This window comes from Symphalangus syndactylus, chromosome 3 (assembly GCF_028878055.3).
Source record: "Symphalangus syndactylus isolate Jambi chromosome 3, NHGRI_mSymSyn1-v2.1_pri, whole genome shotgun sequence".
Lineage (NCBI taxonomy): Eukaryota > Metazoa > Chordata > Mammalia > Primates > Hylobatidae > Symphalangus > Symphalangus syndactylus.
The window spans coordinates 132,171,741-132,197,375 of NC_072425.2; the positions used below are offsets into that span (position 1 = coordinate 132,171,741).

Genomic DNA, 25,635 nt, shown 5'->3' on the forward strand with positions numbered 1-25,635 from the left:
CAAGTTTAAACGATGAAATACACAACTACAGAGAAAACAAACCAAAAAGAGTAATAAAGTCACACATTTCAATATTCAGCAACCATTAAGGGATTTAAATATTTGCTTGCTATTAAAGGCCTGCATTAGGCTTTTCCAACACCGGCTCTGGAAGACTGAAATATCAATTACGGATCAATTTTCCCCCTAAGTAAACACTAATGCAGGATAAACAGTATTAGAAGATGCAATCGTAACATTGCTGACTTCAGGATGGACTTCCTGCTGGTAACAGCAAGTTTAAGCCTGGTGATTAATTAACCTGAGAAGATAGCACTTAAGGAAGATTTGAGGCCGTCACGTCTGAAATATGACTGTGAGCCTGTGCACGTCTGGAGGGCAGCTGAAGTCCTGGGCCCAGAGAACCGGTTGATTTGCCCCTCAGTAGTGGTTCTCACTTTCCCCAGATCAACACTTCGAAGGATTAGGAGGGAGTAAAATGGGAGGCGCAGGTAGGTGTGCATGTGTGTGAGAGGAAAAGCAGTAGACAATGTCAGGTTCCTTGTTGGAATTAATTCTGCATTTCAATAGGCAAGGCTAGAGTTGTATTTCCCAGCACTGACCACCAGGGGCAGTAGACATTTTATGTTTATTTGGAAATGAAAAAAATTGAAAAAAAAAACATAAAAATAAAACAAAGTTTCCTGTGTACTGAAAAGCTGGAAGCTGAGGTTTGGAAGACTTGAAAACAGAGAAGATTCTTGCTTTCAGGTCTCAGTTCAGGGATGCTCATGTGTAATGGTGTGAGTCTTGGGCAGGCGGTGGGGGGGCACTGAATCCTGCAGTTCCTATTAGAGGCACATTTCAACATTTTGAGATAACACAAATAAGGCAAGGACTATAGTTTGCATTTTTAAAATATGCCATATTGCATTCTGAAGGCCCCTCACAATATATGATAGCAATACTAAGGCTTTGCTTGGCCATTACCCAAAATGATATTCCCTGATACTATTCCAGTGGGTCCTTGAGAATGATAGGGCCAATCGCTCTAAACTCAGGACTGGCTGGCTTGTCTCTTCAAGGCCAACCTGAAAGCCACCTGTAGTAAGGATGGACATGCAAACATCAAGGTTTGAAATACAGCATTGGTGGCCCATTCAGATTAAGTGTAATGTAAGGCTCAGTCAGCCAGGTGCTCAACTATTCTCCCTTTAATCAGCTGATACTTGCTGGGTGACTACTGTGTGCCTGCCAGGGACTTTAATATGGTATTGACCCACAAGGTCATGGATGAGCCAAGAGTCCCTTCTTTCTTCTCCTGTACAGGGGGCCAGCGCTTCAAAAACTATACATGTATGGCTGTGAATACAAATTTCACCCTGAAGGAATTTGGCTGCCAGTTCTTCATGACAAAGGGCTGCGTATTTGGGATCCTGGCAAAAAGGTGTATTAATCTTGGGCATGATTTTATAATAAAACAAAAATATCTTCACTTAAGCAGCGTCTTTCTACCTGTAGCACAGTGGCCGCATGGTTTCTTTGAGGTTCTGGATGACAGAATCAAAGGAGCATTTCTCCATGGAGCAAGTCCACAGCGGTACAAGAATTACATTTCAAGTAGACAGAGGACAGTGAAAGATTGCACCAATTAACACCCGCATATCACCTCGGGGTTCCAGTTGATGTATTTGGAGAATGCCAGGCCAAAACATTTGTGAAAACTCTCTGGAGGAAACGAGGGCCATTTTCACTCTTGTACATACTCTTCTCAAATGAAGGAGCGGGCAACTTATCAAGATCCTTTGAGCGGGTACTGCTTCTAGCACCTTCTCATTTGCATACCCTGTGGAGCTCAAAAGGCAAATGTGCAGCAGTCACCACCTCCTGTCTGCCTCAGCTCAAGGAACTTCTGGGACCCTTTTCTGTAGGGTATAGCTAAAGCTGGAGCCTCATGCTGCAGACAAGAGGGAGAAGGGTGGGGAGACTAAATATACTGCATGCCACGTGGCTTGGAATAAGTCTGCTAATGAATGGTGAAAAGGGTCATTAAACCTTCTAAGTCGTGGTTCGCAAGGGCATGATGTGTCTATATGCAGAGGAGCCCGCAGAGCTCCCTCTGAGTAGTGACCGGTTCTTCCTAGCCCTGGGTAACCTTCTATCGTTTTAGCCACCTTTGCCTCTATCCTGTGACTGACATGTAATGAACAAGTAGTGTGTGTCTGGCACCTTTCTGGCTGAGCGCTGACTGCATATCTCACTGATCTCTCCTAACAACCTTCGAGGCTATGGTGATGTCCACCTTGCAGACAGGAGACCAAAGCCAGGTAGGCTGGGCTACTCATCGGAGGTTTCACTGCTACATGGTGAGACAGGGATCTGAACGCAGGCAGCCTCTCTCTAGTGTGTGCTTTTGATCCTTATTCTATCTCTGGGTCTTTTTATAGAGATGCAATGAATGAGTACTCCCTACTGCTCCTTGCCCTCCGGCAGAGGCTGGGAGAGGTCACTGAAGTATTGACTCCTCTGCCGGGACTTTTTAGTACAGCCACAAGACCCATCCCACCCTGCACATGGAACTGATTTCTTTCTTCTCCCCATACAAATCAACAGGCTGGCTGGGCCTGTTGCCCTCTGTACTTTTGACTCGTATTCCTTCTCCATGAAACCATCCTTTAAGATCCAGCTGGGGTCCCAGCTCTGCGTGAAGCTCTCTGCGGACTCACCAGCCTTCACTGATTTCCCTTCTCCAGAAAATTCCCATAGCACTCTCTGGGCTTCTCTGTGGTCAGTGGGGCACCCATGGCTCAGGGTCACTTCAAGTTTTCAGGTGATGTAACTGATGCTCCACTTGGCCTCCAGAGACCGCCTTATACTTTTCTGCATCCCTCACCATGCTGGACATACAGCAGGTGCTCAATAACTGCATATCTGATTAACTGATTTTTTTTTTTACAGAGACAGGTAAGAGACGAGGCCAGGATGGAAGTGGCCCAAGGGGAAATGCACAGCCTTCAGCCTTTCTGGAGCTTACCTTCGCTTTTCCTATGGAACTTTCCCCATGACATGGCCGAGGGAGAAAAGGGGAACTCAACCACAGCTGAAGGGATGGTGGGAAAAGGGCACTTTGGGCCTGGCCAGACATTAACTGCGCATTTATAAGATCAGCCACCATGAAGTGTAGTCATTGCTCACTTCAGCCTGCAAGGCAAGGACGATGACAACAGAGCAAATCCTGCTGTCTACCCAGGCCTGGAAGTCTCAGCAACCTAAACAGCAAGTGAGAACAATCTTCTGCAGGCAGCCAAGCCAGTCCTCCACAGCTCACATCTTCTTTTTATGAAAGGAGAGAGAACTTTAAATGAAGAAGGCAGAATGAATTGTTAAGACACAAACTCCCAAAGTAAGAGACAGGTGGAGCAGCCAACACAGGGAAGTTGGTGAAGGTGGGGGGGCGGTGAGAGAGGGGATGAGTGCGGAAGACACATCCACGGGAGTGGCCTGTTCCTGCAGGCCCGCCACAACAGCTCGCACACCTGCACAAATCGCTGAGTCCATGTGGGAGCCCAGACTCAGCCACGGCACGGCACCTGGCTCACCTGTCCACTGAGAGTGGGGAAGAGAACAAGGACAGGAAGGATGAGTGGAGAAGGAGAGAGGGCGCGGCCCACAGCAACCCAGCCGGCAGCATGTCCTAGCATCTACTGCCAGCGTTCCTGGCCCTGTACATGGTCCTAAGGAGGAAGCTGGGACCAGAGGCCCATCTCTTCTCTCACTCGGAGGCGTCCATAAGAAGTCCATAAAGAGATTAAAGGATCACTTTGTAACATTAATTTTTTTTATTAAGAAGACAGATATTTTATAGTACTTCTTTTTTTTCTTTTTTTTTTTGTAAAAATGGTATACATGAACCAATACAAAATGAGAATGGGAACATATGGATATGGAGTTTCTTACACTGTAACATTGTCCATGTACACCTTAAAAACAGAACTGGCCTAAAGGGAAAAATAAGACGTCGGTGTGACTAAAGAACAAGCTTATTTGGCATCAATTATACATCCTTCATTATTTTATATTCCTTTAAAAAACACAAAAAACAAGTTTGTTCTTTCTTCACTCTAAAAAAAGTGATCAACCTGTACAAAGTAATACTCAACAATACATTTCAAACAGTGCACTGTATACTTAAGAAAAAATACATAAACCAATATACAACTAAAATCCATAATTTCCTGTTTTTGCTTTGTTTTATTATTATTTTTTTCCAATGTGTGGGGCCTACACTTTGCAATCTACCTGAGACGGAAAACACCAATCGAAACACATGAACCTGAGACATGTCAACATTGTAAGCCATAAAGTTACATCAGGAACACTGCACTACTGTACACTTTTCAAAACAGAAAGATGGGAGGTCCCAAAAATGAGATGCCAATTCCATGAGCAATGGTGTGATTTTTTTTGTTTTTTTTTGTTTTTGTTTTTCTTTTTCTTTTTTTCTAAAAAGAACAACTGAAAAAAACCTTTCAACAACATGCTAAATGATTCTCACCCTTTGATATGATTATACTATGGTCAGAATGGGTGCTAAGGGCTCGGAATAGAGCTGCAGATTATAAAATTCATTGAAAAAGGGATGTTCATTGTGGCTTTTTGTCTTGGTTAAGTGCCGAGGGATAGGAGAGGGGGAAATAAAATGCTGCCCGATAATGGATTTTCTTTTACATACCAGTCCGTTCCCAAAAGGCCCCCATATTGCAATGGTTCTATCAAAGGTTAAAATAAAGACAAGAAAAATAAACATGTTTTCAAATAACAAAGAGTTGACACTTTTTCCCCCTTAAATAAATCAGCATAAGTTTTCCACATAATGTAACAATAGTAAAAATGCACCTTGCAAAATCCAAAATTACTCACTGAAAATGTAATAGAATATATATTTATATATATATATATAGATCTATCTTTTTTGATGCCATCTTTCCATAGGGACTGTTATCTGGAGTCTGGAGCCTTACCAAACATATGGTAAGAGTTTAGTTTCTGTCCTTCAGGACTACTTCTAGATTTCCTAGGCGTTTCAGTGAAAATCCCCACACTTCTTTCTTTAAAACATGTAATGGTAACGTGACTCCTCTACCTTTTCCCGAGGCTCCCCATCTAAGATATGTTCAAGGTCACTGATTTTAGTAGCTATGCACTATGGCTGCCATCATGCGAGGATCAGTAATTTTTGGCAGATGGTTCTTAAGGCTGAGGAAAGAGGCCAAGGCTAGTGTATGAAAGGTAAAAAGATAAAAACACTCACATTTGAGTTTTGATTAAGTAACTGAAAATCCGTACATGCTGTTTTTCCACCTCTGCTCTGACCTATTGAGAACTGAGAGCGACAGCAGACCAGTGTGAGAACAATACCGGCCCTTCTTTTGTACCTCCTGCCTTTGTCAAGCTAAATCTGAAGGAATGAAAGTTTCACACAGATTCGAGTTGGAAATCCCAGCATGACAAATATCTGTAATATACAGTACATGCAGGCCACATCCTACCGCCTTCCTAACTAAGCACAAAGGAAAAAAAAAAAAAAAATCAACCCTGTCCCATTCAGTCATTCGCACAACACACGAACTTGCTTTTTCCTACAAATTAGTCAGAAGTAAGGCCGATTGGGAAAGGTGGATGGAATCATTTGGAACAGAAACAACCAGAGCAGAACTATATTTCCCCCCTCCGTACTTCCCCTCCTGTGGCAACTCAAAATTTGTCCACTTATATAAAAGGAACAGACCTCACCTGTCAGGTCTGTTTAGGGCATGGAAAAAGGAGGAGTCCTTTCTGCCCCAAACCTCTCTGGACAGCGTGGGGTATCTATACTGAGCCGTCTACAGATACAGAATTAAAGACAGTGAAATTCAATCTCATTGTGACACACCTCACTTGCAGATAACCCTGTACAGTAATGTAGTTCCACAGCAAACAGAACATTTTCTGAATCACAGTCTAATTTTCTAGTCTTCACTGCTCTAAGTATTTGAAACATGGGCAGCAGCAAAGAGTTTTCATTGTTTGTTCACCCAAATCTTTACGACAACAGAGAAGAATGCATTATGGATACACTAAATTCTGAACTATGAAATCTAAGCTGTGCTGGTTCTCCTTTTATGAAACTGAATTTGGAACAGAAAGCAGTTACCACAAAAATAAACAAAAGAAAGTAAAAAACAAGAACAGAAAAGGGAAGGAAAAGAGTCTAAGGAATCCCAGCGGGCAAATTCCAAAATGGGAGATTTTGGAAAAAATCCAAAATTGGGGGGAGAGGGAGGAAATAAATGTGCACAAAGGGGGAAAAAGGAACGCAACAAACAAACGAAAAACAAGGCACAGAATTTTCTGCAATCTACTGAAACTAAATCCAAGTGTCCAAGTTTGACTTGGTAGGAAGAAATAAAAATTAAACAAACAAACAAACAAACAAAAAAAGAGGTGTCAAACAGCAGAGTGTACTTTCCAAAAAACATTTTTTTTTTTTAACACAGCAAATCCCAAGCCTTCCCAGTCTCACACCTTTCCACCCATTCATAAAAAACACACGAATTTCTCACAAGTTCCAATATCACTGTCTCTTTATCATCTAAATAGGGCCAGTTGGACACCTCATTGAAACAAAAAGGCTGATCTAGATGAAGTACTCTTTCTTTTCTTCGGAGTTGTTCTGTCCTCCTTCTGCATTGATTATAGCTGTGTCTGCGTCTGCTGCGTCATCGGCTCCTTTGGCTTCATGAGTGAAGTATGTACCTGAAAGATGAAGGGGTAAAGCACCGTGACTGTCTGATGGCCTCTGTGTAAAGTGGTACAGAGATGGCAACTTGCTTTATGGCCATCATCAGCCGAAGTGGTGTGCAGGCAGCAGAGGGGAAAAAACAATTGGAAGAAGAGAGCGGGGTGGGTGAGACAAATGGGGATCCGGGGGTTCCAAAGGCACCACTCCAACTGAACCGCTGCGATATAATTCAGCAAATGAGACATTAGAGCAGTGATTATGACCAGAGGATGTCAGCAGAAGAAGACGTGAGTGGGAGCTAAAAATGCAGAAAGCTGGAGAGCTGCTGACTAACGTATAAACAGTAAACACCAATGACCAATGACCAGATATGTGCACGTACATGGTTAAAGACCAAAGCAAGGAAGAGCAATTAGCCAATAAATGAATTAGGGCCCTGATGATGCTTCTGTTGTCATCTCAGCTCATTTATTTGAACCACCGTCCCCTGTCTATATGAATCATTATTGCTTACCCATAGGTGAGAATGTGCTTGAACTTGCACAAGTATGTTTGATTTTCCTGTCTTCCATTTCAGAGTGAGGTTCCAGATTGAGAAAGAATTTGACATTATAATGGCAGGGATCAAGGTTTGGGATCTGTCTTAATGAGCAAGTAGGTCTCTCTCATCATATAACTCTAGCCCGGACCCGGATTCATGGATTTGCTAATTGGCACAGCCACTTTATAATGACAATAGACAGACGTTACACAGTTGCGGACACTCTTACCACCAAATCCCAACAGTTTACATGGAGAATGACAAAGACTGCACCTCAGTATGCTATATAGGTAGAACTTAAACTGCCTACCATAATCAAATAATCTTCCTCCCGTTACATACTGTATTCCTGAAGAGTCTTCTATTTAAAAAGGTTCACACATTTGCTATATTTTCAGGTTTTCAAAGTGACAAATCTGAGAAAGCAAGTGGTCAAACGCTTCTCGGTATCCTTTTTTCTTGCTGTAGAGTGACACACATGTTCCCCTCCCCTGGTCCTGCACAGCTGCTGCTCAGACGCTGCCCTGCTCTCTGGCCTTACCTCCTGTCTCTATCAAGCTTACCACCGAGAGGCTGGGAGTTCCTGGCCAAACAGACTGCCTCCTGAGTGTGGGCAGAGGGTGAAGTATGGACAGCTCTGATCGTCCTAAACTGTTTTATGCTTGAGACAGGCACTCTGTATCCTAAAGGTGCCTAAGTACCTTAGACCTCCACTGCTGTGCTCAAGGGACCTTCCCCCAAACCCAAGTTCAACAGTCAAGCAGTATGCAAGCACCTAGAAAACTATGCAAGCTCATTGCACAGTGCTTGAGAAAAATAACTAAGAGAGACGGGGCAGACAAAGAAAAGGAAGAATAAATTACCAAGAGGGGAGAAGAGGATCAGAGCAGCATGGGGCAGAGAGGAGGGGCATTAGAAAAGATGATTGCCCATCCAGACTGCACAGTTGATAAGTGTGATGATTAATGGCAATTTAAATCAATTGCACTGATAATTTTAAAAATACATATTTATGCAGCTTTTAAGGCAAAAAATTTTCTTTAACCTGGGCACATCAAACCAAGGCAGTTTTCTAGCTATTGTAACCAGCTTACACAGAGTCTGGGGACAAGGGATAGGGGGAAATCCTCTGCCTCCCAGAAAACAGTAGGTTGTGGATGTGTTTTTTCCATGTTTATCCTTTGGGGCTTCACGCCACATCTTGCACACCAGCCTCTACTTTTATCATTTTTCCTCTATCCCCAATTATGGATGGCAGAATAACAACTCTACAAAGCTTTATATTTAGAGAAAATCCAAATCAAGGAGTGCTACTCATCAACTCCCAGAGTTCTAATCAGCGGCTGCTAAGATTTGTTTTTTTTTTTTCTCTTCTCTCTCTTCCAGTTTCAGGAATCAGATAGGCCATGCGGCCACATACATCAAATTGCCTATCAAGGACAACCTTGTAAAGTCTCCAAAGGCAGAAGCTGTGGGGACACGCTGCTTCTGCCTGCTGAAGCTTTGCTTACCTTTATGTCTGGCAAAATAGCGCCCCAGAATGATGAGCAAGCACAGCATGGCGAACACCACCACCGCCACGACGCCACCGATCACGGCATGATCCACTGCCCTGATCGAGCCTTCTTCACCTGCTCGGGAATCTGTTGAAATCAGAAGAGGAATAGGGATGTAGAGCTTATTACAAGGCATCAGAAGCCCCGGCGACACTGTCTCCAGGGTCAGAGGGTCACCTTCTTTTTTAATGGAGAAGTCAGAGAGAACAATCGAGATGGATCAAGTTACACTGAGGCAACAGGCTGACCTGTCCAGTGCTGAATTGATCTGTTCTCCCCACAAGGCAATTTCATGATAAGCAGCATAGGAGGGTTAATGCATGTGGAACAAGCTTAGGGAGGCAGGGAAGGAAGAAATAGTCTATCTGGCCCTGACCTAGTCTTAGCGTTCACTCTATCCGTATCCAGTTGCAGAGCCTAATTAAGAGGGCTGACCTGACTATTTGAGGGTGCTCTGAATGACACCTTTAGGCAACAGGAGGATACAGCATCTTTCTATATACACCCAATGACTTTTATTCCCTGGTAGATTAGGGATATGCATAGGAAAAGTAAGGTGCTCAAAAGCCACAGCTGCCTAGAGATAAAACAAGGATTATAAGACTAAAGACAAATGACAGGCTTGCTACATTTAGGATGTATGAGGGAGTAAGCCTCAATTTAAAACCTAAAAACCTATTTTAAAAGAGACAGCAAGGAATAATTGTCCACTGCCACCGATGGTTTTTATTTTATTTATTTAACACCTTGCAATGCAATTAATTTTCCTTTATAAGCATCACTCCCTCAGGATGTCTTCTTCCGACTGAGGAACGACATGTTTGGCTGGCGAACAACTCCAAAATGAACCCAGAATGAGCTATGGCGATGCAGAATGGATGTATGGCAGTGTAAACAATTTTAATTTAGGAATGTGGCTACATCACCCCTTGCTGAAATCCTAATGGCATCCGAGATTTATAATGTAGTAAAAAACAATTATTCTCCTGTTGATTAATACATTAACATTTTGGAGTGGAAGCTAAACCATTGTCTTTTTTTATTGAGTCAAGTACGACACCTCCATTAAAATGATTTACTAGCTGTACCTTACAATTTAAGCACAGCAGCAACAGAAACGGTAAAAATCTTTTAACTTTACATGATTTGTGAAGTCGTATGTGAAGGATTTACCATTTGAATCTTTCAGTACAAGAAGCACATGGCCTATAAATCTGTCCCCCTTGCAGTTGCTGGATGCCTAAGAGAAATGCGTTTCACCAGGAAGACTGAGAGTGCAAATTCAAGTCAATTTTTAAGAAAGATTTATCTCTGCCTCTCTCCAAAGAACAGAGCAAATCTCTGAAGCCTCCACCTCTAATAATATTTGAAGTTTATCGATCAAGTGTACAGATCCGTGACAGCTAAAGGTAATGGTGCTCTTTTGAGCCGAAACCTGACACAACGCTTTCAGCAGGAGGGCATGATTTACACTTTCTATCGATATTTCCAATTCTGCTCTGAGATTAAGTACTGAAGGATGTGGGGAAATAAGTCGTGACTGAGGGCTCCATGAAAAGTGCTTTAATTAAAAGAGTTTAAATTTTAAAATGGAGTAAAGTGTTTCATTAAGTTATCTTTGAAAGGACTACAGAAAAACCAAAACCAAAACCCAAACAGAAATGCCAAATCAGAGGCAGCAGCAGGTCGCCCAGGACAACAGGATGATGGGAGTTTAATTGGAGAAGGGAGCTGGGTTGGAGGCAGAGTGCACTGCCGCCAATTAGCCCGCTCCGAGCTGAGCGAGCCCCTCCAGCAACGCGTCTAATAAGCTCAACTTGAAACGTAGTGGAGAGGAATCTCCCTCCTCAGCCAAAAGTGTTGCCAACTGCAGATGCTACAGCCCCCATTGTCTTGAAAGTCATTTCAACAAGGCAGAACTCGGTCAAGGGAATTTTTTTTTTTCTTTTTAGAGACGACAAAGCTCGTTGAAGGGGAGCATTCCCCGTGGGGTGCTGCTGGACACGGGGTGTCTGCTGGAGGAGAGCGCTTGACACACTGAAGATGTTCAGTCCAACTGCACAGATGCAAAATTGCTCATGGGGGACAAAAGTAACAGAAAAGCCAGCAAGTTTGAAAAGCCAGCAAGTTGTGTTTTCCTTAGGGAGCTGTCAAAATAGGGAATCTTGTGGGAATGAGAATTAACTCATCTCCAATGGCCATGAGCTTCAGACCTATTAAAATTTATGTGTCTTTCGATGAACTCCGTATGTCTTAAAATTGGGGGAGGAAAACAAGTGAGGCTAGACATTGAGGACAGGGGAAAGTTAGGCACAAGAGGCAAGAGGTGAAGAGAGGTTCTAGGAAGACTGAGAACAGAGAGAAGCTTCGAGAAGCTGTCCAGGACAGTTCTAACCCATTTAGGGGAAGGCACTCTCTTGTCCACTCTTAATAAAAGACTGCCTCCTCTCCATGCCTAGACACAGGAATATTCTGGAAGCCTGAGGGAGGAGAGGGGAGGGGAGAGAGAGAGAGGCTCTGTGACAAAGAAAAACAAACAAAAACCTCCCCCAAACAAAAAGGTCTCACAAGGTATTTATCTGTGAGATTAATTTCTTGAGCCAAAACTCCTCACTTGACCTTTGCCCTCCATGAACTTTGAGCTAAATATGCTCAGTGTTGCTATTTTTCCCTGCACTTTGCCCAAATTAAACTAGAACCTTAGATGTTCTAGTTATCTTCCCCACCCTCAAGGACATACATATTTTACAGATACTTATTTATAAGGGTAATCTCTCCAGCTATCTTCTGATACCCACTTTGATCAGAAAGTTTACTACCACCAGTTAATCACCAAGACATTTCTCCTGCCTTCGATTACTGCAGATGGACACAGAAGGTAACTGATGTTTAATTTACAGGGAACACTGCCGGTTACGAGCGCCTCACCGCCTCTTCCCACCCCCACTCCCACCTCCTGGGTTTACATGGGAGGTGTTTAATAGAGTTGTGCCTGTTCACTGAGTGCCTCTGTCTTGGCCTTCCCTATGAAAAGCAGAGCTGTTTCTGGAGTCATCTCAGTCCGTTCTTTTATTTCCACATGTGGGGAGGGTGGGGGAGTGTTCATAATGCCATGCATTGGCTCAAGGCAGCAGGGCTGGGGTGAGCTGCCTGCACCTGCGGGCTGTGCCTCACTCATGACATGAAGCAGCCGTGCAAGATGCTGCCCGGGGGGCACTGGGCTACTGGAGTTGCACGAAAACCAGAAACGGAAGGAAATACCGAGCACTAAGAGAAGCATGGCTGCGACAAAGTCTGTCAGCTGCTTGACCTTTCCTTCCATTCCCAAGGCAAAGACTCTGACCAATTCCATGAGAAATGACTTCTAAGTGGGAAAGCTATGGGTTTCCCCATGAGCCACAGATCCTGGTCCTGTAGGGTGCAGACCCCTTCATTCGGGTCCCATGAAGTGCTGGCTTTCCTGGGGACATCCTCTTCAGATTCCCGGCTCATTTTCTGAATCGGGTGGGCAACGAAACCAGAGGCAGATTCTACAGCTGCCCCTCGCTTGTCAGTTGAAAAATAAATGTGGGAGTGGAAAGCACTTTTAAACATGCCTGATGCTCAGGCATATGGACATCACTTCGGTTTAGAAAGTCATGTTTTCTTGTTCCCTAAGAGGCTACAAGTGTTCCTCTTACTAGTAACAGGTGTAAGAGTGTTTCTTTTCTGGGACTAAGCCCTGCCCCATCATCCTGACAAGTAAAGCCACGTTTTTGCTTGGTGAATGGTTCCAGCATAAAGATTATTCCAGCCTCAATGAACCAAGCATGATTGCATAACACAGTTCAACTGGAGTTAAAAATCTCATCCAAATCATTTCATATGTGACCTCAGGTGAATTAGGCCTAGTCCTTGAATGATTCTCACTTGCAGATGAACCCTGTAAAGGTTATTGTGTATCACTGTGTCACCCTTCACTCCTCCTCAGAGGTAGAAAGCTTGGTGTCCTTTTGGCAAAAAGACTGACCTTGGACTCTGCGTAGTCGAGGACTTCAGGGTGGGCAGGCAGCAGTTGCAGGGAGGTGTTCCTGACAGCTCACAGTTGTGGTACAACCCTCCCTGCCTGTCGTGTCCCATCCCGCAGCCACTTCCATGCCTCTAAGTGTGACAGATAAATCATGAGCTGTTTAGTATTCGTGAGTTAGCTTTTCTTTTGGCAAAAAAGCTGAAACAACTTGGCTCCAGGTGAGAGTTTACAAGCTGCTTGCAGAATGTTAAGTTGGCCACTACTGCTTGAGTCACAGCTTCAACAACCCTGGGCTCGCTTTAGCATCTTAGAAATTGCGGGACAGAAAAATCTCAAAGAAACTCCCAAGAGTGATGCCCCAAACTGCTCAGATTTCTTTACCTTGGGCCAGTTGACCTGGCCCGATCCATTCCTCTGGGCAATATGAAGGGGGAAGTTCTAAAGGCAGTAGTTCCCTAGGGCCTGACAAGAAAGGTGACTGCTAGTGGAACTTCAGTCTCCTTTCCCCCTCCTTCTGGGAGACTTTTCTTTCTCTACTTGTTTTCACTCTTCAAACTCCTTGCCAGAGTCGTCTTAAACGCAGCACTCTGGCAGCCATGCTGCCTGTATTAAACAGGGCTCTGCAAGAGATCCTGGTTTCTATGGCTACTTTACCACCTGGCATGAGATGTGTAGCATAAACCGCCACGCAAATGCCATAATCATGGAACTGTGATAAGCCTAGAAGGCTCTGCTGCCAAAGCAGGGATCCATGGATAACTGGAGAGTGGCTAGTACATCCTAGACAAGCTCCTGGCAAATAGGGACTTTGGCAGAAGGACTCACTGAGCAGAACCTTCACTGCAACTGCTGCCTGCCCACCCTGAAGTCCTCGGCGACACAGAGTCCGAGGTCAGTCTTTTTGCCAAAAGGACACCAAGCTTTCTACCTCTGAGAAGGAGTGAAGGGTGACACAATGATACACAATAAACTATGCAGCATGAGGCATGACAGCCACACTGCACTGGGTCACCCTCACATCTCAAACATCCCTGGCTCAGGCTGTAAGGCACATTTAGCAACGTGGTGCTTAAACGCACACTTCAACTCTTTTCATAGGTCATAAACTACCTTAGCTCTCATCTTTAACGTTTAAGGCATGGGGAGGTTCTAATGATATTAGTCCTCCTACTTCTATTTAGGGACAGTTCAGACGCTCAGCGTTCTGTGCCTCCCACATCCGTGGATGACTGGAGGAAAATAATTGTTGCTGACTTTTTGCAACAGTTCTGTCACATGGCTCAGTTTTAGTTCCTTTCCTGGGTGGAGATCTTGCTGGACAAGTCAGTTTAATTAAAAATTCTCAGAATTGGTGTTTGTAATGGAAATGCTGCCTCCAGCTTCCTAGGGTTGTAGGGATTAGTCTATTTCAGAGAAAGCTTAGTGACTATGATGTCATTTGTTACTTCTTGCTAGGAAGAAAGAAAAAGCCTGGTAGTGGATTTCCCAAATCTGAAGCAAAACCATAATCTAACCTAAAAAAAAAAGAATGACACTTAAGAAAACCTGGCACCATCTGAAAAATGTAGCTACCCATTCTCATCATCTATTGTAGCTCCCGTCCATGGCAACAAAAATAAGTGTGCATTTTAAAAAGCACAACTTTATTACTGAAGGGGAACAAACTGAATGGCATGCGCTGACAAAATGCCACATTATTTGCTAATCCTAATATGTTATTCTTCTTTAAGATTTGCTTTTCTCAGCACCAATTCAATTATAGATGCTACAAATCCTTCTGACATTTAATTCCCTCTTGTCAGAGAGTAGTAAATGTATACAGTACATGCACAGCTTTCCCATTAAGATGTTAATATATATTGGAGCACACTAGCCTTTATGCAGCATAACCTTTCTTTTCTGTCTTCTTAGAAAGTGGACGAGAAGGAATAAACGTAAAGCAAGAAAATCGTGAAGACTCCCATATAGCATCCCAGGCATCTAATACTACCCGTCAGCTGCATTCAATTCTAGCAATGTAACTGCATCTATACTAACGTTTCAAAGGAGCTATGTTAAGCTACTTAAAGGAAAACTGCAGTGATCATCCTCATTGTGCCACCCAGAGCTCAGTATGTGTTCATTTAAATTAGAAGTACTGCACACAGATTTTGGCTGTACCTTGTCACTACTCAATGATCAGGACTCAGGGCTCTCTTAGACTATCACTGGCTACATTGCTTTCCAGAAGCAGGCCTGAACAGGGGACGAGCTAGGAGCTCATCTCCTACATGGTCCATTGGAAAGAGCACTGGACTTGCTGTAATTTCTGGGACAGAACTTGAGCTTCGTTACGTTTCTGTGTGACTTCAGGCAGGTCAATAAGGCACTCTGAGCCACTGAGTACAATTACATACTTCACAGGGTCACTTTGAGAGGCCACTGTTTTCCTGAAAATGAAAGTGCCTATTTGGCTCAGGGCTTGGCATATCATAGGGACTCAGTGTTTGCCAAATTCAAATCTCCTGTATTAGAGCCTAAGGAGGGCTTTTCCAGTGCTTATCACCGACCCAAGGCAAATAATTACCAGTTCGTTAGGGGTAAGCGTGGTGCTGCATACTCAGCATTGCCCACACATGGTAAGATGCCTAATGAGCACTTACTGAGTTGAAGTCACCAAGTTCTTTTCATTTATACAGAACTGACAAACTGTGTAACTAATGGCTTAGCTGTCCTTTATGAAGGTCAAGGCTGTGGGCCTGGCAGCTGAAGGCTGTCTGATTCAAGTTTCGATTCAGGTGTACCACTTGAGTATCAGGATATTAAATACTATTGTAGCTAAATATGAAAACAAGTGTTTTGGGTTTTTTCTTGTTGATTTTTTTCCCCTCTCAAATTCCTTGATTTAGTTAATTTAACCATGAGTGAAAATGACTTGATCTAACAGGATGCAAGATTTCTATCAAGGCATTTTACACCGCCAGAGACATCAAAAGTCATGCTTGAGTCCACTCTGTTCATCTCATGATAGCACAGATTTAGAAATGTGATCGTCTTTTCCACTTTAAGCAACAAGAAGGCACTGAGGATGACACCAGAGTTTCCCTTAAAGGAATATACGCCTGATAAACAGGACTGTTGTCAAGTATTTCCAAACAAACATTTCCCACTAGAATCTCTCTCTGGAGAAAGATGCTTCAGTGGACCTCAGGCATTTGGGGGTGTGAGGAGGATGGATTAATGAATATGGTGAAGTCACCCCAAAGCAGTGTCCAACCTGTAGAACTAGAATTCGCACTTTGCACCGTGGCCTGCCAACTTTTTAACTTTGGAAGAAAAGTTCCCATTTGATGGTCTCCTCCCTTCCCACGGTGGAAAAAGGAGCATGTTGGATTATGAGAAAGATCAGCAGCAGGATGCAGTTCAAACACATCGTGGGGAAGTCGCGGGTGAGCCAGCGTGGACCCAATGTGATTTCTTCAGTCTACTGCCTTCTATGAAACTCAATTTTAAAAGGGAATTGATGTGGTTTAACCTTTTCCAGCCATCACTTTCCTATGGCACTTAGGGTCACCTCCCAGGGGAAAGTGATCCCATAATTTAGGGGAATCAGTGGGACAATAGCACTAAAGTACTGAAGCAGAGTTTAGGTCTTCTTTGAGGAGAAAGAGCTTGAGTTGATGCTGGGGAAAAAAAATCTTCCCAGGTTAGTCAGCACATTGCTCTACGCCTGATGGGCTGCAGAGTGCCTGACTTTTCGCTCATTCCCCGGGTGCGCACACTGAATTGAAAAGGGTCAAGAGGATTACCAAAGGCCCCAGCATACAGGAAGCTGTGGATTTCATAGCGGGAAGGGCGGTCCCTGCAAACCAAAGTCCTCTATTTCCTCTAGAGCCACGAAGACCCATGCTTTGCTTCTCACTGTCTCCTAAGCAAACCGTTTAGCCGTTTGGGCCCCAGTTTCCTCATTTATAAATGGAGACCAAGAACCCTTCCTTAACAATCTCATGAGATTTTCATGAAAATCTTCTATTATCTGGTTCATTCTCATCTATCTGGGTCTTCCTGTCCCAATGGCCTTCCCTGGTAAACTTTTCTAAACCGACGTCCACCTTCTTCCAGCCCAAGCCCTCACTTCTACTTTATCTGGTTTTATTGTTTCACAGCATTTGTCACTGTCCAAGATTAACTTGTGTTTTGAGTCCGTCTCCCTCAGTAGGGTGTCGCCATAGGAGAGCAGGGGCCCTGGCTCCTGGAGGCCATGGCAGCTCCAGCTCCTGTTGGTCTTGTTCACTGCTGCATCCCTGGTGCCCAGCCCAGAGCCCAGCACAAGGAGCTCAAATAATTTTGTTGAATGAATAAAGATCAAACGAAGTAATATGTGTGAAAGAGCTAAGTTACAAAGTATGATACAGATACAAGCCATATCATGCCACACTTCAGATTTATGGGCCATAATTTAAATATATCTATACAGCCCATCTGGTTTTTAATGTTTTATTATCATTATTGTTATTACTCTACCAAGGGAATAAAATAGCCTGTTTGCCAAATCTGGGCCACTCTTTATGTGGGGGTTAGGAAAGAGTTCCCCCTAAATGGTACAGCTACTGACAGTTTCTCACACACATTTCAAGCAAGTTTAGCCAGGACTGAAGACACTCTCAGTAACCGGAAGGCCATATATCCCCACACCCAGGACTGATAATCTAAATCAAAGGACTTTTAAGTGCTCCTATTAGCTAAATGTAGGTTTGTTATTTTATTTATTTTTTGAGATGGAGTCTCTGTTGCCCAGGCTGGAGTACAGTGGCGTCATCTCAGCTTACTGCAACCTCCGCCTCCTCATTCAAGCAATTCTCCTCAGTCAACCCCCGCCCCTCCCTCCCCGCCCCCAAATAGCTGGGACTACAGGTGCACGCCATCACGCCTGGCTAATTTTTGTGTTTTTAGTAGAGATGGGGTTTTGCCATGTTGGCCAGGCTGGTCTCGAATTCCTGACCTCAAGTGATCACCAGCCTCAGCTTCCCAAAGTGCTGGGATTACAGGGGTGAGCCACCGTGCCCAGCTAAATATAGGCTATATTTTGAAGCCATGTTTCTTGTATAATCCATTTAGGGGATTGCAGTTGGTTCACCTAGATTCTTCCTAACACCTAGATGAGGGTTAGCAAAGCCATTTAGAATTGCCCTCCCAGGCCCATGCTTTTTTTTTTTTTGGATCGTGAGGGACATGTTGTAGGAGTTTTCCAGATCACTTTCTTGTTTGTAGGGCAAGAGTTGATAACATGTTTTGAGGAATCATGACAGCTCTGGAATTTCTTGTCAGTGCCTTTGCTTCCAAAGCAGAAGACTGATGGATTTCTTGAACTGTGCTGGAGGGCCATTTTCTGGCACACTGCATATTTACCACCTCACTCCACTAAACAGTTCCCCAAGGCCCCTCCACTGCTGAAGGGAGAGAGGCAGCTGGAGACATTTTGAAAAAGTTTTAAAATAAAATAAAAGGACAAATATGCTTAAAGCTATTCTATTCCACGAGTGGCAATAACCACCAGCTGTCACCAGGAAAGAGCAGATGTGATTGATAAAACAATTCAAAACTCTTATGCATCCATCATCAATAAAGTTAACACCCAAAAAGTAAATGAAAGGGTTCAAAGTAGAACTGGGTAAGCTCCCCAGGCCTGCCAATAATTAAATCACTGAACTACACACAAGCATAATTTCTTTATGCAGATTAAAGAGGAGGATCAGCTGGGCAACTTGCTTTGCTGGGTGAGAATGGAGCACCATATGTTGCTTATGAAATTGTCATTAATGAAGGTAGCACTGGTGCGTGGGGGAGGTCGGGGCAAAGGGGACAAAAGGAAGATACACCATCATTATTTGGAAGGAAATTGAGTACATAACATTTATCCATAATATGGAAAGGATGAAATTTCTACCCCGATGCAGCAGGGAATGGACGATATTATTCATTAACACAGTTTAGCATTAAATGTACAACACCTACTCTAATTTATTGATGGACTGTTTAAGACGGGTGTTAACCAGTTTGTCTTGTATTATAATTGAATTCAGTCTCTAGGCTACAGAAATTTGAGAAGTTCATCTTTTCTCAATCAATATGCTCCCCTTCAGTGACCCATTTCAAGACAGCTTCATAAAAATAATGTATTTTGTTTTAATAAATTTAAACACTATGACAGCTGCTCAATTTTTATTGGTTGTTTTTTTTTTTCCCTTCAGATGTCTCTTTGCTGCTGAGTGAAGCCAAGCTCACAATCAATAGTAATTGATTAATCAGCATCCCCTTTGAACAAAGGTGCTAATCAGTTTTTGATTAGTTCATCAAAGCAGATGCAAAGGCAGCCTGGCCCAGCCTGATAGTTCATCAGTGTTCTACATGACTTTCGGCTCCTGAGCAATATATGACCGCAGTGTTCCTGCAGGGAGTGGGGGAGGGGGACAACATAATTATTAATTTAACCGAATTATTATGAACACAAACAGTTGTTGGTTTATTGCTTCTGACTTGGGTGATTGATAGAACAGCAGCAGGCACCCATCTGACATGGCACAGTGCTGAGGCCCAGAGTATTCCTAATTGATGATGCTGGTGGAAGGGGTGGATGGCTGATTCAGTCACATTTTCCTAAAGAGGAGAAAAATGACTTTTGCGTATCTGAGTGATCCTTGTCTGGCTATTGTGCCAAGAGGGATCAGGGCCAACATACCCACCAGCTTTCTTAGGATCTTTGAGAAGATCCAATTGCCAGGGCTACTGTGTCAAAGAGAGTTGTTTTCTTTACGGTCAGTCAGAACTGAGACTGTCTATCACCAGAAATGCAAGCAGAAATTGCTTACTTCCAGCATCACATTTTAAGTAGGGAGAAGGACTTATCCATCCTTATTTTAAAATAAAACTAGGCAAATGTTTTTGCAACTTCTCCAACTACACCACAAAGAAGTGGTAAAAATGAAACACTCTCTTGATGGGCTGGCTATCTTTCTAATCTATTTATTTATGCATTGGGATTTGGAAATTCATTCATTCATCCAATAAGTGTCAGTTGGGTACTTAGTACACGACAGGTGTACAGCAGTGAACAAAACCAGCATGGCCTCCTGGAGCTTCCATAGTCTGTAGAAAAATAAATCCAACAGCTAAACTCAAACTACGGCAACAAAACAGCAAAGTGAAGATATCCCTGAGGTTTGTCAGAAGCACGTAGTTGGCAATAAATCTATTGCACTTTGAAAAATTGAGTAGTACTATCTTATTCTCTCACTGGGTCAGACTTATAGTTAAGGACTGCACCTCAATAGCCAACTATTAAAGGGAGCTTCAGTAAAAGCACCTCTGGAATGTTTCTTTCCAATAGGCTTCAGTAAGTGTCTACAGTCCTATGACTTAATTTCTCCATTGCAATAACAAGAAGGGCCTTGCTTACTGACTTATTAAGTGACGAATGGAAAGGTTTATGCTATAGCTGGTTGGCAGTTAAGTCCCACAACGTCATGGAAGCCCATATAATTGTTTAGCTCTGACCACTTTAAATCTCCTCCCTCCCTCCCTTGTAGGATATGCTTCTTATTCTGGATTAGTAACACCTAAATCCTGGAATCAAGCATGAAACCTACTTTTGCAAGAGCTCGGTGTGCTGTGAAAGAGGTCTGAGGTGGATAATTAGTTTACATCATGGTGTGTGACAAAACAATTGCTCCCCCCTCCTCTCTGCCCTTCCCCACCCCTAACTTCTAAGATAACTACATGGCTATTCTAGTCCCCTCCACAGAAGTAGGCAGTCAATGAGTTGCTTGTTTATTTTTAAAAAGATCTTGTCACATAATCCAACATCCTTAAACTGCTTTGTAATGCAACAAAATTTCTCCCGACACATTATATATCTAGGACATAAACATTATTTGAAGCCACTGAACAGAGGGGCTTTAGTACAATCCCAAAGGTAACTTGTCTCTTCTGCATTAATTGTCCCCATTCTGAAATATAAATAACGCTACCACAGAGAAAACAGGTGAGTGGGTGACCGGGGAGGAAGACAGTATTGATACAAATTTGTTTTTTGTTAGTCTCAAAATCCACACTGATTGCTCAGCAAACCAAATGGCCATTTTGTAGAAGTGGATAGAGCACCCACAGGTTGGACACTGCAGTGCCTTACCTAATGACTAGCCCTTACCTGAGAGGTCCTCACTGTCCAGTTCTTCTGCGGAATTGGGCAACTGAGTAAGGCCTTACAAGTAAAAACAAATCGTTTTTCTTTTCATTCCTCGAGGGACATAAACAAAACACTTAAGAACTGAGGATGAATTTCTTTAAAAACATGAGCCAAATCTCTTGCTATCTATGTTTTTGATAGCGTGAATGTATTAATTTCTTCAATTATGTAATTTTGTTAATACGCAATTGAGGCAGAAAGATTCCTCAGTCTCCACTGTTCAAAGGACATGAAACATGAAGGTGAATGCTTAAAATCACTCATTCATAACAGCATGCAAAAAGAAAAAAAATCAATAAAGCCTGATTGTTAGCTGTCGATGCTCTGATATCTCTTAAATACAAATGTATTTAGATGTTACATACTGATGTATGTATGTTTTATTTCGCATTTTACTGTAAATTGAAATCCGCTGCCAATGCTGACAAACACAGTTCATTATCAATTTATGATGATCTTGGATCACGTATTTCAAAATGGTACAGCATCTGCTAACTGCAGATTGCAGGTTATGCCTTCATCAGAAAATCTGATTCGCAAAATGATTTTTTTAAAAAAGAGAATTTCATAAATCAATGGTATTCCTGAAAAATAACACCTTCAAAGCTGAAAAAGCAGTTAGGTCAGGAGGTAATCAAATGGGGGCTTGAAATGCCTATATCCGAGTCAATTCCAATGCTGGCCAGCTGACATGCTTCTCAGCTAGCTCTGATCTGAATTAAAAGGGGTGAAGAGGGAAGGAGATAAACAATGGGAGGCTCAGATAGGAGATGGTTTCCATTTCCTTTTGCTTTATTTGTGAGCTGATCCTTTAATGAAGTTTATTTAATAACACAAAATGTTAGACATTCAAGGCGGCTTTACTTGTTCTTTGCTGTTCTGCTCAAAGTCCGGTGTGACTAACTGCCTAGGTCCTTTAAGTTGCATAGCAGTTTGCTCATTACTTCTCTAGTCAAATTTGTCCCTTTTGAAGATGTCTTTGGACCCAATAAACCGCAAGGTCTTTGGAGAAGCAAGTTGTGTTTATTTTTGCATCTTTCCCTTCTGCTACAGCCAACCCACAAAGTATTTTCAGTGAGTATCTGTTGAATTAATAATTTGGGAATAATGCCCAATCAGAGCATAAAAGCAACCAAAACAAATGCTTTCGAAACAAGTAATGTCAAACTGATCACTATTTTTCAAGGCCCAAATGAACCACAACAGTCATGTGCAAATGATCACTGAAGCCTGCATTTTGTAAGTTGCTTTATAGAGAAACCAAACGAACATTGATAGCCAGGTCAATTCTGTGAAAGGAGGCTGTCACACCATCAGCCCTTGAGGAAGAAGAACTTCCATCATGACCCTTGGGTGCTAATAGTTAATGGCAGGTGCTGATTAAAAATGGGAAGATTTTGAGCCCACCGGTATTCCCAAACTACAGATTTAGGCAACTAAAGGGAAAGCAGTGAGCAATGCAATCAATTATAGAGGCAACTGAGTAGAGAGGATATCCATTTGTTCTAAAATCTGATTGGTTGACAGTATTCCTATTTCTAATTGGCTTATACATTGTATAAAGACTGATGAATACAATTATTTAAATAACTGTTATAAATAGGCAACATAAAGTACTTCTTTGTAGTTAATTATAAATTTGCAGTTCTCAGAAGGCTAATCTCTCACTTCTACCTGGCCCAACAAATATGAAAGCGTCCTACATATGTGCTTGGTGCCCACTGAACCACATTAAACAAGATGTTTCACGTAGGTAGCTTTACTGCTGAAGGCTTATTTCCTTGGGGAGGGCATTAGAAAGCTAATAAAAAAAACCAAAAAGACAAATATGTTTATGAAATATCATTGATATGCAAAGGTTTCCATTAAAAGCAACAGACAGTTGATATACACCTCATTAAAGTGGAAACTGTCATTTTTAATGGCATAAACTTTAAAATATATCAAGTTATCTGGAATCTACTGCTCGGATTATGTTCTAAAGCAGGAAGCCATTTAGGCTAGTGGCGTTAAATTTGTTTTTGTAGCAGTATTATATTGTATGAACCTACAATACTCCCATAGTTGGACAATTTCTGAATAAATATAATTAAGAAGAATTTACTGAAGCACTGGGTGTACAAGTGGAGACGAGCAAAATTTATCTCCTAAAACTAATTTGGCTTAGGTATTTTTCTTTCATGTTAAAAATTATACACTTTTCATTTTCTCAAAGAAAAAGACAAAGACGTATTTTATGAAGCAGAGAACATTCTTCAAAAGGAGACTTCACTCTAACAACAAGTGGGAAATCACTTCTTGTATATTCTCTTGAAACTTTCATATCATCCATCAAAGCCCCTTTCTAGTCACTGCTAATTAAAATGTATTCAACGTATGTCTTTAAACTTTGTTAAACAAATGAAAGTTTACTTTTTGTCCATATGGGATTATTTTTGCGCAATTAATAAAGTCCTAAAGATGCAAACATGGTAATTTAATATATGCATGATAGCCATCTCTTCTGCAGAGATGAGTGTTTAACTTTTTCATGGTGCTACAATGTGCTATAACATAACCTAAGTCCTCTCAGATAATGCTTTTGCAGTTGTGATTCTTCCTTTTCAACAGTAATTGCTGGCTTCTAAAAGTGATACGATGTGGCCATTTAAAACCAGGGTAAGAAAAACCTCAAAAAATTAGAAACAATAAGAAATTCTAGAGATATTAAACCAATTCAAAGTCAAATACAATTTAAATGCTTATGGGCTCAGTTTTTCAGGGTATCTTTTTTTTCCAGAAAATTTTGAAATAGAGTGATTGAATAAAACCTCCAGAAAACAAAACCTCAGCCCACTGGTCCTAGTACCATTCCCGTTACGAAAAACAAAGTAGGCGATGGTCTCTCTCTTACCTAAGCAGCATACATCTGATCACTTGGCCATATTATGGAAACTCTTACTTCCACCACCAGCCATGAGTTCAGACGCCCCCGGTAGTTTTAATCTAAAAACTCAGTCATCCTGTTCTTCCTGCTTTGTCAGCTTTTGTGGAGAGTTTTCCCTTCTTCCCATTAGCAGAAATTTGGTTCACGCCGTTAGACAGAAGCACATTGTTTCCAAACTGCATATCAAGGCTGAAACACAATCTTCAGGTCCTGCAGCCATTCGTAAACCTCTTGAGCTGTGCTCTTGTGTAGAACATACAATGTCTGCAGAGTCCCGTGACTGAATGACAGCCTTTGAATGCCATTGTTATGTGCTCATACAGAGAGATGTACATAGAGGCACATACACAGATGGTGGACATAGCGGTTGTAGTAATGCGCACTGCTGGCTATGTTTCTTTAAAATGGGCTTAAGAATTTCCCCACAACTGAATATAAAGTATAATAAGAAAATTGTATGTGCTTTTCGAATTTGACCACCATTTGCATTATTTATAAACAAGTAGGGAAAAGGAAGAGCTACAGGGGCAGTTTCCTAAGGGCTGTGCTCGTAGGGTATGAGCATGTAGCTAGCACAGGCCAAACATTCTAAAACCAAAACTGAAAATGAAAAATTACTCTTCAGAGGGGTTTCCAGTTTGCATCTTACCACAATTGCATACTGAATTAAGAACGATTTAAAAACTCATTGGGGATATGAAAATTCATGAGATCATCAGCCTCTACTGTATTCAGAAGTGAAAAAGCAAGAGGACAGGTAGACTTGAAAATAATAAAATGGAGAGGGGAGAGAAGGGGCACAGAGAGAAAGAGAGAGAGACAGAGAGAGAAAGACCTCAAACCCAGAGGAAGCCAGCTGACTGCAGTGCAGCAAAAGCACAAGCACTATTCCAGACCATGGGCATGCTGTCACCCGACCCCTCACACTGGGGAGGAGGGTGGGGAAGGGGAGAGGGGACACACAGGGCAGAAGGAACAAGGCACAAGACACAGAAGCGCCCATATACGAACAAACAAAAACCATCGCACGCACCCACACATCAAGAACATAATGACTACACCATCCGTGCGTTAAATCACTCATGCATTTCTCAGACCATGTGGTATCAGGATTTGGCAGAGTGTTTTTTGCATTGCTCAACATGCACACATAACACAGGATTCTTCCTGTCCAGGCCTTAAGGATGAGCTCCAAAAACACAAATGCTCAAGATCCTTATTCAAAGAAGATCCCTTGTGTCAGCCTAGTCTAAAAATCCCATTCTTAACACTCACATTTATCTTTACTATCAATTAAATCCTTAAAAGCACATTGTGGCTAATTGTTGTTTGGCTTTCTTTTTGGAGAAAATCCACTTGATTTTGAATCATGCCCATGCACTTCTAACCTTCCAATACATGCTTATTCCAATCAGATATTGGTAAGAACAAATGGTCAACATACATAAACAACTGGTATAAACTTCATACATACTCTAGCAAAACAAGCTTGAATGAAATATTTTAATGAGTCTTCAAAGGGAAAGCTTTAAAAATTGTTATTTTTTCTTTTCCTTTTCAAAAAAACACAGAAATATAGAAGGAAATCCAGTACAAAAACTTTTAAGATCAAAGATGGC

General features: G+C 42.2%; 1 protein-coding gene across 7 annotated transcripts in view; it reads right to left on the reverse strand.

The window, feature by feature from the left end:
* Positions 1 to 3,795: 3,795 nt before the first annotated feature.
* CADM1 (cell adhesion molecule 1) overlaps positions 3,796 to 25,635 on the reverse strand; it is a 333,594-nt gene continuing 311,754 nt past the window's right edge. For 5 of the 7 annotated variants that reach the window (XM_055273222.2, XM_055273223.2, XM_055273226.2 and 2 more), the window contains 2 exons: positions 8,813 to 8,944; positions 3,796 to 6,774 (listed from right to left, as the gene is read on the reverse strand). In XM_055273222.2, coding sequence (XP_055129197.1) covers positions 6,656 to 6,774; positions 8,813 to 8,944 — 251 coding nt within the window. In that variant the 3' untranslated portion in view covers positions 3,796 to 6,655. Of the gene's footprint in view, positions 6,775 to 8,812; positions 8,945 to 21,051; positions 21,106 to 25,635 lie in introns of all 7 variants that reach the window. The other 2 variants (XM_055273224.2, XM_055273220.2) reach the window with 1 other exon arrangement.